This window comes from Odontesthes bonariensis, chromosome 23, assembly GCF_027942865.1.
Source record: "Odontesthes bonariensis isolate fOdoBon6 chromosome 23, fOdoBon6.hap1, whole genome shotgun sequence".
NCBI lineage: Eukaryota > Metazoa > Chordata > Actinopteri > Atheriniformes > Atherinopsidae > Odontesthes > Odontesthes bonariensis.
Window position 1 is genome coordinate 19,545,823 of NC_134528.1, and position 13,590 is coordinate 19,559,412.

Sequence of the window (13,590 nt, forward strand, 5' to 3'; positions counted from 1 at the left end):
AGACTCCCGGCCTTCCTCTGAATCTGCCAAGCAAGCAAGATTTTCATCAATCTTCTAACCTTTGTGTGATTTGCACTGGAGGAAAAAATAAATAAAAATACACACATCTTTAGAGCCTAAGCCCAGATGATGAAAATATAAACCGGGTCATGCTGAGCGTTTCACATCCTTGTGATTTTTTTCATGGTTTAATGCTGGAATTTGATCCGGCATGACCAGCATTATCACATGCTTTGTTGTGTAACTGCCAATGTGTCTTAGACGGCTTGCAGTGACCTCTTTCAACACTCATACATTGTGAAACAATATCACTCATATGATGGACGTGCCTCTTATCGTGCAGCGTATGCGAAATTTTGTCATCTTTGCAGGTTTTCTGCTTTTTGAATGTTGTTACCCCCCTAATCAGCTTTGCTGACGTGTCCGCATAGGTTGTCTATTATCAGTACCGCGTTGTTACACAGGTGCTTAGGAGGCCTCATAGCCCCCATCTGCTCTGTTATCAGTTGATTGTTGCTGTGTGTGTGTGTGCATGCTCTCCTGTTAGTATGAACACACAGACCTCTTTATCTTACTGCTTCTAATGCGAAGAGCCAGAATTGTGTAAGCTCAAACGAGGCTAGAGATGAGTAGGACACGTCTGTTATATCAAATGAAATGTTGCCACCAGGTCCTAAGCTCATACCTCCAGAAGATCAGTTTAAAAAAAATAAATAAATAAAAGTCCTTCTTTACTGTTAGTTTATGTTTATATGTTGGCGATCATGAAATTAGCAGAGAAATGAAGGCATCGTAAAGTAGGCAAGAGGCACATTCGCTCAAAAATAAATAATGGTAACCTAAGGGACTGTAGAAAATGCCTACAAAAAGATTCAAGGATGAGAAAGATTGCAAGGAGCGAAGATGGTGTGTGAGCGAGCGGCGGAACAGGGGAGAAGTGGGAATGGTTGGAGGGGCAGAAGATTAGGTGGACGGGGTGCTGGGGCCACAGCTGAACTCATTGACACTGAAAGAAAGACGGTCAGCGCTAAAGAGCATGGGGGTGAGGAAGGGGAAAGTTAGGGAAGAATGCCTAGTGAGGGGAGCACAGGGAAAGCACCAAGTCGAACTCACACATGCATACACACATGTAACCCTTTAACAAGAACCCTCTGAGGGATTCATGAAACTTAACCTACTTCCCAAATGGAACATATAAAAAGTTAACAAAGTAAATAAAAGCTGACCTCCAGAGCTGCTTTGCATGGGCAACTAAAGTGCTACTCGCTCTGCTGCTCCACCAAAACCAAACAGCGACTGATGCACTTCACTGATGGTGAAAATAATTGAGTTGCTGCCCTAATACAAACAGCAGAAAGAGATTGTGAGAGAAGGGCGAGGTGGATGTATATGTGTGCATACATCACACATTTATGACACTGAGAGAAGCTGAGCGTTGGTGTGCGACTACGTTGTGTAATGTTTGACCTTGTCGAGATAGGATTTAATTGTATCAATGCAGTTGCGTAATCGAGTTTTCGGCGTTTGAAAACTGGTGTTTAGTTTAATGTTTCAGAACAATGATGCAAATGTTTTGGTCATGGGATGTCTTGTGGGTCCAGAAAAGGGGTGCCCAGTTTGTTTTAACTGATCAAATTAGGATTTTAATGTGGTTATGTGCTGTAATTTAGGCTTAAGGCCAACGGTTGATAGAATTAGCAACTGCCCAGCTATGTGCAAATTGTTTGCATCGTGATTGTAATTGCGTTGCGTTCTATTTTTCCTCACTTGTTAGCAGTTATCAAACACTTATTTTGATTTCAAAAGGTTTGGAGCAACTCAATGTTTAATCTTCTTTTACTTAACATGGATTCTGTTCCTCTGAGGCACTTATGGGCACTCTTATAGGCACACATAAGTAGTGTAATGAGTATTAAGGCGAAGTAATTGCTGTTAATGGGATTTTGAGTTGAAAATGAGTTGGGTGGAGCAGGTTTGCTCACATCTTGATATTAGTTTGATATGTCGGCTAGATTGAGTATTTAGAAAACAGAAAGAGGGCAGACTCTTACAGCACAGAAATGATCTCAGTTTCAGAGACACTGCAAATATTTTAGTTCAACAACTACAATCTTCATAGTTCAACAGCTAACATCAGCTTGTCCCCCACCCGTGAGCCAGCTGCCTGCCCACTCAGTATCTGCAGTGTGAATTTGAAAAATTCGGAGTGCTTTCACTGTCTCTCTGACTTCAGAGGAGATGACTTGGCTTTGCATACTCAATAATTCAAGACTACAGGCATGCGAATGTATATGGTATCTCATCTGAGACTGGGGTAAGTTGAGGGTTAGCAGCGTGGGCTTTGCTGCAGCATGCCAAACTACAAAGACTTTTCCTGGGGGCTGCAGCAAACCGAGGAAACGGGGGGCTCATGATGATCTCTGCTACTTGGAGACGGCTCATTCATTTGTTTTTAAAGTTCTACTGCCTGCACATACTTACTAGGAATGCACTTCTTTTCGCCCGCAGATATTAACACTTAAGCATTAAATATGCATGTCCAAGCCCCTCGTGTTTATGTTTTTATTCCTGGAGGCATGACGGAGCGGAGAAGATGATATGTCTTCCTGATGTGAGAAATGTGACCAATTTCAAGAACCCCCCCCCACACAAAAAAAAACTGGTGTTCATGCACAAATGTCCCCCGTTTGTTATGTTTCTCAAATGCTCTCATACCAAACATGTCTCTACTAAGGTGTGATATGTTGCTTTCGCTGCTTAGTAACAGAGACGGTGTCGCAAGCACATAAATATTAACAAATGCATGGTCGCAGTAGGAGGCTTGGAATGCACTCTTAATCTTTGAACAGCGTGAAAGTCGTGTAAGACAGGACTCCTGTGCTTCCGTGTGAACCCGACAACCCTACACTCCCCCACTTCCCTCTTAATAACGCATTTCCTCACACACACATGCAAAGTGGATGGCATTCATAAACACGCCAGGCTCATAATGCACAGGTAGATGGCACTGGGATGAGGAGCACGCAGCCTACGTAATCACAAAAGTGTCGCTGCCATCCGTGCCTCTGTCTCTCCTCCCTTTCCTTGCAGCTCTCTTCTCCTCCTCCAAGCACCGCAGGGTGGCTGACAGACCCGCTGAGGGCTCTTGTCGCCGGTTGGATTAAGAGCTGATACAAAAAGAGGCTTAAGGGCCGCAGGAAGCAATGACTCCAAAAAGAAAAAGGGAGGGGGGGGAGGGCGGGGAGAACTGACTGGCCCACGAACTGGCAGCAACACCCAATCAGGAGATGCGGCGAGGGGGCACCTGCGCCTCATGGTGTCGGGAGGCAGTGGATGAATCCCCTTGTGACACGCAGGTCAGGGTCAGGGCACTGTCGGATCAAAGAGGAGATGATACACGCGCTCACAAAGACCACAGACTAATCCCTCTGCATCAGCCAGAAATAACATTAAAACTACAAGCCTTGTTGTCTTCACTTTGTTGTTTGCTGAGGTCTTTAGCGTTTCCGGCGAGTGTTACTCTGTCTGCCAGAGGTGGTTAACCATTTGTGTCTGTGCTTGAAATGTTTCAAGGAAAGCTATATTTAATGAAAATTGTGAGTGCACGATTTGTTTATTTAGTTTTTTTTTTTTTTTTGTGGAACTGTCTGACACACTGGCGTGAGACAATTGACACCCACGGTGGTGGTGCCTTGCTCAAACAGATGAAACGCATGACAAACCGTGCACGCTTCCTCTTTGTAGTTCATCAGAAGTCTGACTCAGTTCCACTCTGTGGTGACGGACGGGAGATGTGAGAGGAGGCTGGTGATCTGGGAAGGACAAATTGTGGGCTTATGTCCACCAGCCATCTGTTGGCTAGCAAAGCTAATCCCTCTGCATTGGATCCCTCCCTCCTTAACTGGTCCCAAACACGCTCCTGCCCACCAAAAACATGACCCACTACATTAGATCAACCCTGACACTGACACGTATCACATTTGTCCAGAGCCCTGCTTGTTGTGCTTTTTTTTTTTTTTTTTAACTCATCAGACAGAGTAACTTTTTATAAGTTGCACAATGGGCTATAAATTGTGATGTATGGCTTTTTATGGCGGTCTCTGATTATATGCACTTGGCCTGGCTTTATAATTACTCATTTTAGGATGGCTAAACTAGGTCACAGTTCTCTGACACCTGGTAGCCCCTTTGTGTGCCTCAAATGTACATTACCAGGCAGCTGGGCAGTCCTGTGCCATTTCTGTCAGTAAGACTGAAGAACTACACCGAAACCAATTTAAGAATCCCAATCCAAAATACAGCTTCATGCTCTGTTACCATACAGTAGCTGTTCTGGACAGTGAGCAAATCCCACTGATTTTCTGATTTGAATTGGATCGAGGTCGGCTTGGGTGAGATGCCATTCGCTGCATCGGCTTCTGAGGTAAATGCAACACCACCATATGTCACAGATTAAGCCCTTTACAGACTTAAGTGCTTGATGGTTCGATGCCTTTAAATTGCATCTGTATGGTATAGGGCCGTAATGCATCGCCTCTTTTTAATGTTACTTGTTTGAACAGTGCAAGTGTATCTGTTTTTGTTGGGAAATGGATGAAAAGTGTCACCACGGGAGTGTGTGCGATACTGGCAGGAAACGCCCAGTTCTTTATTTGCAAAGATGGTATCTTTTCTGCCCATCCTTCCACAAACTCCCTATTCACCGCCTCGTCTCTGTGTCTTTCTGTCGCGCAGGGCTTCTTTCGGAGAAGCATCCAGAAGAACATGGTGTACACTTGTCACCGGGAGAAGAACTGCATCATCAACAAAGTCACCCGCAATCGCTGCCAGTACTGTCGGTTACAGAAGTGCCTGGAAGTTGGGATGTCTAAAGAATGTAAGTCTAAAATTCCTGTTTCCCAGAATGTCTTGCCAGCACAGGGCCTCCCGAGCCAAGTACGAGATCTCATTGTGGTTCTTTAATGCTAAAGGGGCTTGGCGCGTTACCGTTGCAGGAGGCCTTAAGTCTCAGCATTTGTTGACATTTTTCCCCTCAACGAGCAGCTTTTAAGCATTCAGTATTGGGACCCACACGTATCAGCTTTGGCTTCAAGTGTGAATGTTCATGCTTCATTTATCATTAATCCTGGGCTACGCTTGGTTTATTCCAGTCCAATCTGTGTGGTGTTATTATGATTTATTTTATTTTTTTGGGGGACTTCCATGAGACAATTCTATTTGCTTTCACCCTTTGGACGATTCTTTTATTGATATTTTGGAATATGGTTTGTGAGATTCCCCCGATATCTGTGAGATGGCTACGCTTTTTGTTTACGTTTATTTTGTTTCGAGACTCGAGCTTGGAAAAAATGAGAAAAAGGCAGCCGTGATGGAGACCGGGAAGAACAGTCAGGGTGTCGCCAGGCTTGGCAGGCTTCTGTGATGAATATGTTCTCACCTGCCGAGACTGAAAGAGCAGGCGTCTGCTCTCATCATTGCACCCTGGGGGCTGTGCGAACATACACACACATATACACGCTCACACAGGCAGTCAGACTTGATAAAGTAATTGGTAGAGGTGTGACCACAGAGAGCTAAAAGGCCAGCAGGGGTTTTACCTCAACTTTGTCACATGACACACAGTTACTCACACAGCCACGTGCACCACCTTTTTACACGTTATCAGAGTGTGTTTATTGGACACATTTGTTCTAATAGCTATGGAGAAATGCTATGTAAATGGTCATATCGGATCCAAACAGAAGGCGTGCTGCCTCGCTTCCCATCACGTGCATACAGCCTCCATCTCTCTGTGCCGCCCGTCTTCCCAGAGCTATTTACCTCATCTTTCTGCTACAGCAAGTGCAGGAAGCGCTCCCCGTGCCGCAGCACTGTGGCTTATAGTAAAAGAAGTTATCCTCTGAGCTCCTTACCTTTGAATGGGGCCATTAATCATGTTTAGAAGGATCACAGCAGCCAGTTCTTTTACACACTGAGACACACTGTATGAGGGAGTAGGCTATGGTGGAATTGGAGAGCCACCTAGTGGTTAAAATGTAGAACTGCACAAGAACAAGCCGGAGAGATGGTTTTCTGAATGAACTCCTGCCTTCAGATTTTATGGTAGATTTATAGATTTCTGCTAATGTTTGCAGGTCTGCTTTTGAAATATTAGCCATGCTTTATTTTTCAGGCCGTGTAGAGTGCGCAGATTGCACATCTCGTAGTCGCAACAGTGACTTTGGCCAGTGAAACTGGTCTGAGCCGGGGTTGAGGGAGAGGCACGCCATCTGGGGCCAGCAGGGGCTCTCTTTGCCTCCGACACTGACACGAGACGGCACACGCTCATCAGAGTGCATAATAACTCGCTTGCGTCCAAATTATGCGCGTACAAGGTGACAACACAGAGCGGTATGAATAAAAATGCCTTAACAGAAACACACTCAGACAGCACCACTTAGAACACCTTAAACTCTCTGTCAAGCACACATGCTTACAGAAAGTGGACCCCCCGCCAGCGCCGGGACGTCTGGGTGACCTTGTGTTTGCTGGCAGACAGCTCCAGACGGCAGTGCCAGGCCTTCTGCCAGGTGGCAACGCCAAGCATGGCAGCATCGGAGGGAGGGGGAGTGTTGGGAGCAAGTGGAGGGTTACAAAGGAAACGCCTATAACCCTGTTTTACCATTAACCTGACAGTGTGTAGTATAAGCCAAAATGCAGACGAAATATGATCAAATGTTTTTATGGATAATGCTACAGGACCTATTGATTCATTTATATGCAGTTTAAAAAATTACATTTATTTCTTTAATGTTAGCCAAATCCAGTGACTCGCAGCTGAGGGGCTGCTACGTTTTTAAGGGATCTTATGATCTCTTTATTTTTCTATGTGTGTGTACATATGTGTATGCAAATCCACTTTACTGTTTTGTTAGTGTTCAGACAATCCTCCACCCCTCAGAATATCACTCCCCATTTATTTTTTTTATTTTTTTTTTGTTAAATTCACAAAGTTATCGTCCACATTTTCCGCGGGGAAGGTGTTAAAAAGTAATAAAAGTAAAATAAGATGAAGAATGATAAAGAACAGGGCAGAGTGAGGATAACATCAGCAAAGGAGGCAGTATATAGCGAAAGATGAAGGCTGCGAGCAGGAAGAGTATTGAACTCTGAGTGAGCGCGAATGAAAACCTAGAGTTGGGGGGGGGGGGGGGGGTTGGAGAAATGAGAGGTGCTGAGGCGTCGGGGGGTGGGGGGGTTTCATCACTGTCGACAGTGGCTCTGCGCTGCGAGGAGCAGGGGGGAACATTGACATTTTTATCTTTCCATTGAATGTAATCTGTGTGATGGACGAGCTGCCAGCGCTTTAATTTTCCTCACGCGAATTATCCCCGTCTACCCACCTCTCTCTGTCTCGCACGCAGCTGCAAACACGCACTCACACAATTGCATACATGGCGCGGTGCTCAAATAGTCTTTGAAAATGAATGATTGAGTGATGCATGCATGTGTTCCGTCACGATATTTTGCACACATCACACACTGGTTCTTATCAATCGTTTTTTATGCAATGAGCAAGTAACTACAAACAATCCAGAACGCAGCTTCCCTCATTTGCATTCACAACACGTTTTTTTAAAAGTTCATTTATTGAAGCTGACACACAAAAACAAAAAACCATCAAATGCACATTTGCGTACCATAAGAAATCAAGGCGGTATTTCTTACATTTGCACTCCCCCCCTCAAGTTATTGCATGTGGCAATTCGCCATGACAGATCGCCAGTCGTGCCTAATAGTTCTTTAATGACTTCATTAAATTGTGTTGTGCGGCTTATGATTGTGCTGCCAATTTGTCAGTGCGGGTAATGTCTGGGCACTAGGGATGCCCCACTTTTATTCGTGAATTAATTGCACATGGACTGTTAAGCAGCCCTCTGCCCCTCCCCTCGTGGCAAACAGAACACTGATTCCCAATCAGACCCACAAACAGGGCTGGCCTGATGTGTTGAGCAGCTTACTACAGCTTTACATAACCGGGCTTCAAAGCAGAGTGTCGTTAAACAGGCCATTCTTTCACTAAGCGAGTCATAATTACATCATTCGCGTAAATGGAAGTGAAAAGCATTTTGACGCGCGGTGTCGTGACTGTCCATTAAAAAAGTGTTTTGATGACAACACTAGCCTGCCTCATAAGAGTCGATAAGCACTGCAAAGTAATGCATTACCATGATCGCAGCAGGCTCTCCTTTATTTCTTGTTGTGGCGAGCAGTGCTTAGCAGTAACATAATGCAGGATCAGACTTCCAGCCCCCGCCTTCCTCCTTCCCTTAATGTTCTCCCTGGCAGGGAGGCCTGTCTGTGGGCTGATGAATGAGCAGCAGCACAGAGTAGTGCTTTCCCTCCTTGGCCCCAGTCCAGGCCTCTCTGTCAGAGATGCTGATCTCCCATCAGCCCGTGCGCTCTCACCCTCAGCGGCGAAGGTCTGGATTAAGACAAGGAAACTCTGATCTTGGGTCAGCTGCGAGGGGAAAATGCAGGTTCCCCTCGAGTGTAGATAAAGATGGACGAGCTGATAGAGATGAGTGCAGCACCGACGGATGATTTAAAGCCCAAACATGCCGTTTTGAAAAGAATAGACCGTGTGCATCACTGGAGAATGAAACAAACTGAGAGGATGCCAAGGAGAGTGTGAACATCTTGTATAACCAAACGAGGGAGGGATGCGAGAGTGAAAGAGAGAAAGCTGGAGGCTTTTTTCGGTTATGGGCTCCACAGTCGAGCCCTTTTAAAACCATTAGAGGTGGGATATTTGTCATATTATGTTATTAGATTAGCAGGGACCCCTAATGAAAGTTGTGGCAATTTGTCAGCCTTATGGATGGCTCCATCCCCCAGCGCTATTTATCAACTAGAACCCCATCTCACCCAATCCACCCCCAGCCTCAACACGCACATACACAACCTTGTCACAGTCAGCGTGGACGGGCTGGGAGAAATGCATCGAGCTTGTAATGGGATTCCAATGCTAAACAACCCCCACCACCACCTAGTGTTTTTTATCATTTGGGGTGAGCACACTACTCTCAGCCGGATCGCCCAGAGGGAAATGGCAGTGGATTATGTCAAGCTCTTTTTTTTTTTTTCAAATTTCTTTTTAAAAAGAATCTTTCCTCCCTCACGCTCCCCATTACCATAACCCTTCTTGGATGGAGCTGTCTCACAAAATTTATCTTTGAGTGTCTGATAACAAAAACTGGGGTTGCTGCAGGCTGCACACAGAGTAGCCCTTCCTCAAGATGACTTTGCCTTAAATCTTCATCTCTGTTTTGTTGGCAGCATGTAACGTAGAACATGCAGACTGTGCGCCGTCTTCACGTGTTTTAAGAGCCGCATAGACTCCGCGCTATACAGCAATTTGCAATAGATGAAGATATTTTGGTTTTTGTTTGATCGTTAGTTATGAAGTGACCCACTCTTCTTAAAATAAATGAATATCGGCTGAGGTGGGAGTTTTGTCGAGAGCTAATTCTTGTGTTTCTTTGCTCTGTGTAGCGGTGAGGAACGATCGGAACAAGAAGAAGAAGGATGAGAAGAAACAGGAGTGTACAGAGAGCTACGTGCTGAGTCCTGACACAGAGCAGATGATCGACAGGGTTCGCAAGGCGCACAAGGAGACTTTCCCCTCCCTCTGCCAGCTGGGCAAATACACTACGGTCAGTGGCATGAGACCGGCCACCCGCGTGTCCCTATGTTCTCTCACATTTTCTAAGTTGTCGCCGACGCCTCCATCTATAACAAAGTTGATTTTTGTAAACGTTTGAATTTTTTACAGACTAACAGCTCAGAACGACGTGTGTCCTTGGACATAGACCTGTGGGACAAATTCAGCGAGCTATCCACCAAGTGCATCATAAAGACCGTGGAGTTCGCCAAGCAGCTGCCCGGCTTCACAACGCTTACCATCGCCGACCAGATCACTCTGCTCAAAGCCGCCTGTCTGGACATTCTGGTACGAACAGCGGCCCAGCTTTTCTTCACAAAAAAAAAACAAAAATCGCACATCGATACAAAATCCTAGATTAGCGTTTTTAACAAACTAACTCGTTGAATACTGTTTTTGGCTTTCCACAGATACTGCGGATCTGCACACGCTACACACCAGAGCAAGACACCATGACGTTCTCAGATGGACTCACGCTAAACCGAACCCAGATGCACAATGCTGGCTTTGGTCCCCTCACTGACCTGGTTTTTGCTTTCGCCAACCAGCTCCTTCCTCTGGAGATGGATGATGCAGAGACAGGGCTGCTTAGCGCCATCTGTTTGCTGTGTGGAGGTATGACACACCTTTTCAAAATATTCTTTCTATTGTCCAGCAAACGAGTTGGAAGGGGTTCCAAAGCCTTAGGCTTATTAAGCCCCTTCCTTCTCTGGCCTGGAAACAAAGACGGTTTAAAGGTACTGATTGGTTTTCTGTACTTTGTGGGTTTTTCCACAGATCGACAGGACCTAGAGGAGGCAGACAAGGTGGACATCCTACAGGAGCCCCTTTTGGAGGCACTGAAGATTTATGTAAGGAAGAGGAGGCCCCACAAACCGCATATGTTCCCCAAGATGCTGATGAAGATTACTGACCTCAGAAGCATCAGTGCTAAAGGTCAGTTGTCTGCCAGTGCTGATATGTGAACAGTTGATGATTGACATTTAGTTTACAGTCTTCCTTGTTTTTCTTTAGTTCATATCATAATGAAATAGAATTCAACAACGAATTGACTCCATACCTTTGGTAGCTAACATCGTATTGTCTTTCCAATACTCCCTGCAGGAGCTGAGCGTGTCATCACGCTGAAGATGGAGATCCCTGGCTCCATGCCGCCCCTCATCCAGGAGATGCTGGAGAACTCGGAGGGTCTGGAAAGCGGGGCCACGGGCAGTCGGCCCAGCGGTGCCCCTCCAGGCAGCTGCAGTCCCAGTCTCTCCCCCAGCTCTGCCCAAAGCAGCCCAGCCACGCAATCGCCGTAGTAGCGGCCCGTGTTTTAAGGTTTTTTTGTTTTCCATCTTCATGTTGGTCTCTGTCTCCTCCTTTGTTGTTCTGAAGAGGGGGGGCAAAGGAGGAGGGCCTTGACCCTAACTGCTGAACACAGGCTGGCAGAGCCAACCTCCTCCTCCCCTACAACACAAGTCCCCACCACCTGACCCGCTAGCACTCACCAAGGAAGACTGTCCAGACGTGAGGGGAGGTGAGGCCGGAGCAGGCCGGGGAAAGGGGATGCCTCTGAGATACAACACCGTAAACACTGCTGATGACTCTTCCTCCACCTCCCCCCACTTTCCTCTCCACTGCTGCTCCTCCCCTCTCCACCTTTCTCAAAAAAGACTGATGGAAACAGATCTGGGTGCGGCAGAGACCAGTTTTGAATGAAACCAAGAACGAGTGTGGCACAATGGGACAAATAAATGGACGAGGACAATAAATATAGACTGACTTGATGAACACCAGACACTTTTTTTTGTTGTTGTTGTTGTTGTTGTTGTTGTTGTTGTTGTTGTTGTATTCTGAGGCAGACTGCAACTTTTGGGACTTGCTAAGACCCCACTCCTCAAAGACTTTGGGTCTTTTCCTCTTTTTTCAATTTAAAAAAAAAAAAAAAAGAAGAAAAAACAGATTTCGTACAAAAGATATATGAATATATATAGAAAAACTAAGGAACTATTGTGATTGGCATGTCCTGAACACAATGCAGGTTGAAATGAGGACATGTTCACTGAGCTGAGATTAGAGATTGTTGTATTCCCTCACCGTTTGAATCTTTTCATACCTATCAAAAGTAAAGAGAGGGACGTTTAAGTTTCACGTTTGTATATTATTATAATTAACAAAACGCAAAAGATGTTGAAATTTCTCTCAAAAGTCTATACATGCAAACACAAACACACAAACGTGCACAGAAAACAATGAATATCACCTACTATTCCAGGTTGGATTTGTTTGCCTTTTTTCTTTTCTTTTCTTTTTCCTTTTTCTTTTTCTTCCAAGAGAATGAAAAACTGATTGTATGAACTTTGTTGTATGATATGGTCACAGGTCCTTTCAAGAAATCAAATTAATGAAGATTCATTATTAAGGTGTATTTTAAGTAGCCTTTGAGTTTGTGTATATAAGCTGTATTCATTTCTTTAAAACTATGAAGAGTTTTAGGCTTCACCTGATTGTTGTTTTTTTTTTTTTCTTTTTTTTTAATACCTTTTACGTGTTTTTGTTTATAGGTTTGTGAATCAAGAAAAATACATTTTTGAGCACATTTTACTGAAGGAAGTTCTTTCATGTTTCGTGTGTCCAGCTTAAATAGCGGACCGACCTTTCACCAATCACTGGCTGTTCAGAATGTGGCTTTCACAAACAATTGAAATCTCTGCCCCCCTTTCATTTTAAAGTTGTTGTTTTTTTTGTTTGTTTTTCCATGTGCAGTAGATAAACAAGGTAGGACTCCTGTCGGGGGCGTAGCTTTTTTTGGACATGTAGCAGAAAAATAAAAATAACCCGAAAATGGTGAGTTGGATGCCATCTGCAGCCTGGTGAGCTCAGCTTCACGGAGAGTTCTAACGTAAGGAACGGTGTATAAACTCTGTATTAAACACTTGTCATTCTTGGTACTCTCTGAATGGATCAAACTGTAATGGGATGGGAGAAGACTAGATTGTAGTGGTCCCGCTGCTCTGTCAGGGTTAAGACAGGTACGTTAGGGTCCCAAATGTGATGAAAGCTCTCACAAATCTCCCCCTGGCAGCCTGTGGTAGGAACAAACATGTGACTTTACGCCGGATCCAGAGCAACCCTGCGCCCTGTGACTCACTTTACACCAAAACGCCTTCACCATTTCTACACCATTAATACACGTCATCTGGACCATCATTACTGTAAATGCACCAATGTCTCAGGAAGAAATCATTTTTGTGTGCTTGGCCTGTTATGTTTATGTTCTGTGATGCAACCCCTAAGCCTCCAATCACAAATGCACATGTGTACACACTTCTGCTACTGAGCCCCTGAATTTTTCTCCAATCACCCACTTTTTGTTAGGTCTGGCAGACCAGGACTTGTGCAGAGAGACTCGGACCCTGAGCGCTCAAGCGTTGCGACATAGGATGCCAGTGTGTGGAGTCTCTCTGAATCATGTGTACTTTTTTATTTGTACGGTAAAAGGCTGCTTTCATCCTTTTTAGGTTTTAACCTGTCCAGAACAGTGCACAATGTTCCCCGCCACAGCTAATCTGGAATAGCAAAGAGACACACCGTCAAAGATGAAAAGTATGGAATATGTTGCAATTTTGTCAAGATTATAAAGAACTTTGAAAAAAAAAAAGAAAAGAAAAAACAAATAAAAAAGATGAAAAAATAAAACCAACATTTAATAATGAAGTGTGTGTGGATGTGAATGGTGTTCCTGTGTCATGTTTGTTCTAGATGCTTTTGCAGTTGCCAGGCGATTACATTTTTTTTTTTTTTTTTGCCAGTTCCAGGAAGCCTCGGAGAACCCTCGCTGTTCTTGTGTAGTACCAACATGGCTTTGAAGACACTGATAATATATCGCTAAGAATTCTTCATTT

At 44.7% G+C, this 13,590-nt stretch overlaps 1 protein-coding gene across 4 annotated transcripts in view; it reads left to right on the plus strand.

Moving 5' to 3' along the window:
* Positions 1-13,415, plus strand: part of raraa (retinoic acid receptor, alpha a) — a 131,425-nt gene extending 118,010 nt beyond the window's left edge. For all 4 annotated transcript variants that reach the window (XM_075456817.1, XM_075456816.1, XM_075456818.1 and 1 more), the window contains 6 exons: positions 4,735-4,876; positions 9,535-9,695; positions 9,815-9,991; positions 10,114-10,318; positions 10,481-10,639; positions 10,808-13,415. In XM_075456817.1, coding sequence (XP_075312932.1) covers positions 4,735-4,876; positions 9,535-9,695; positions 9,815-9,991; positions 10,114-10,318; positions 10,481-10,639; positions 10,808-11,004 — 1,041 coding nt within the window. In that variant the 3' untranslated portion in view covers positions 11,005-13,415. The remainder of the gene's footprint in view (positions 1-4,734; positions 4,877-9,534; positions 9,696-9,814; positions 9,992-10,113; positions 10,319-10,480; positions 10,640-10,807) is intronic.
* The last annotated feature ends 175 nt before the right edge of the window (positions 13,416-13,590 follow it).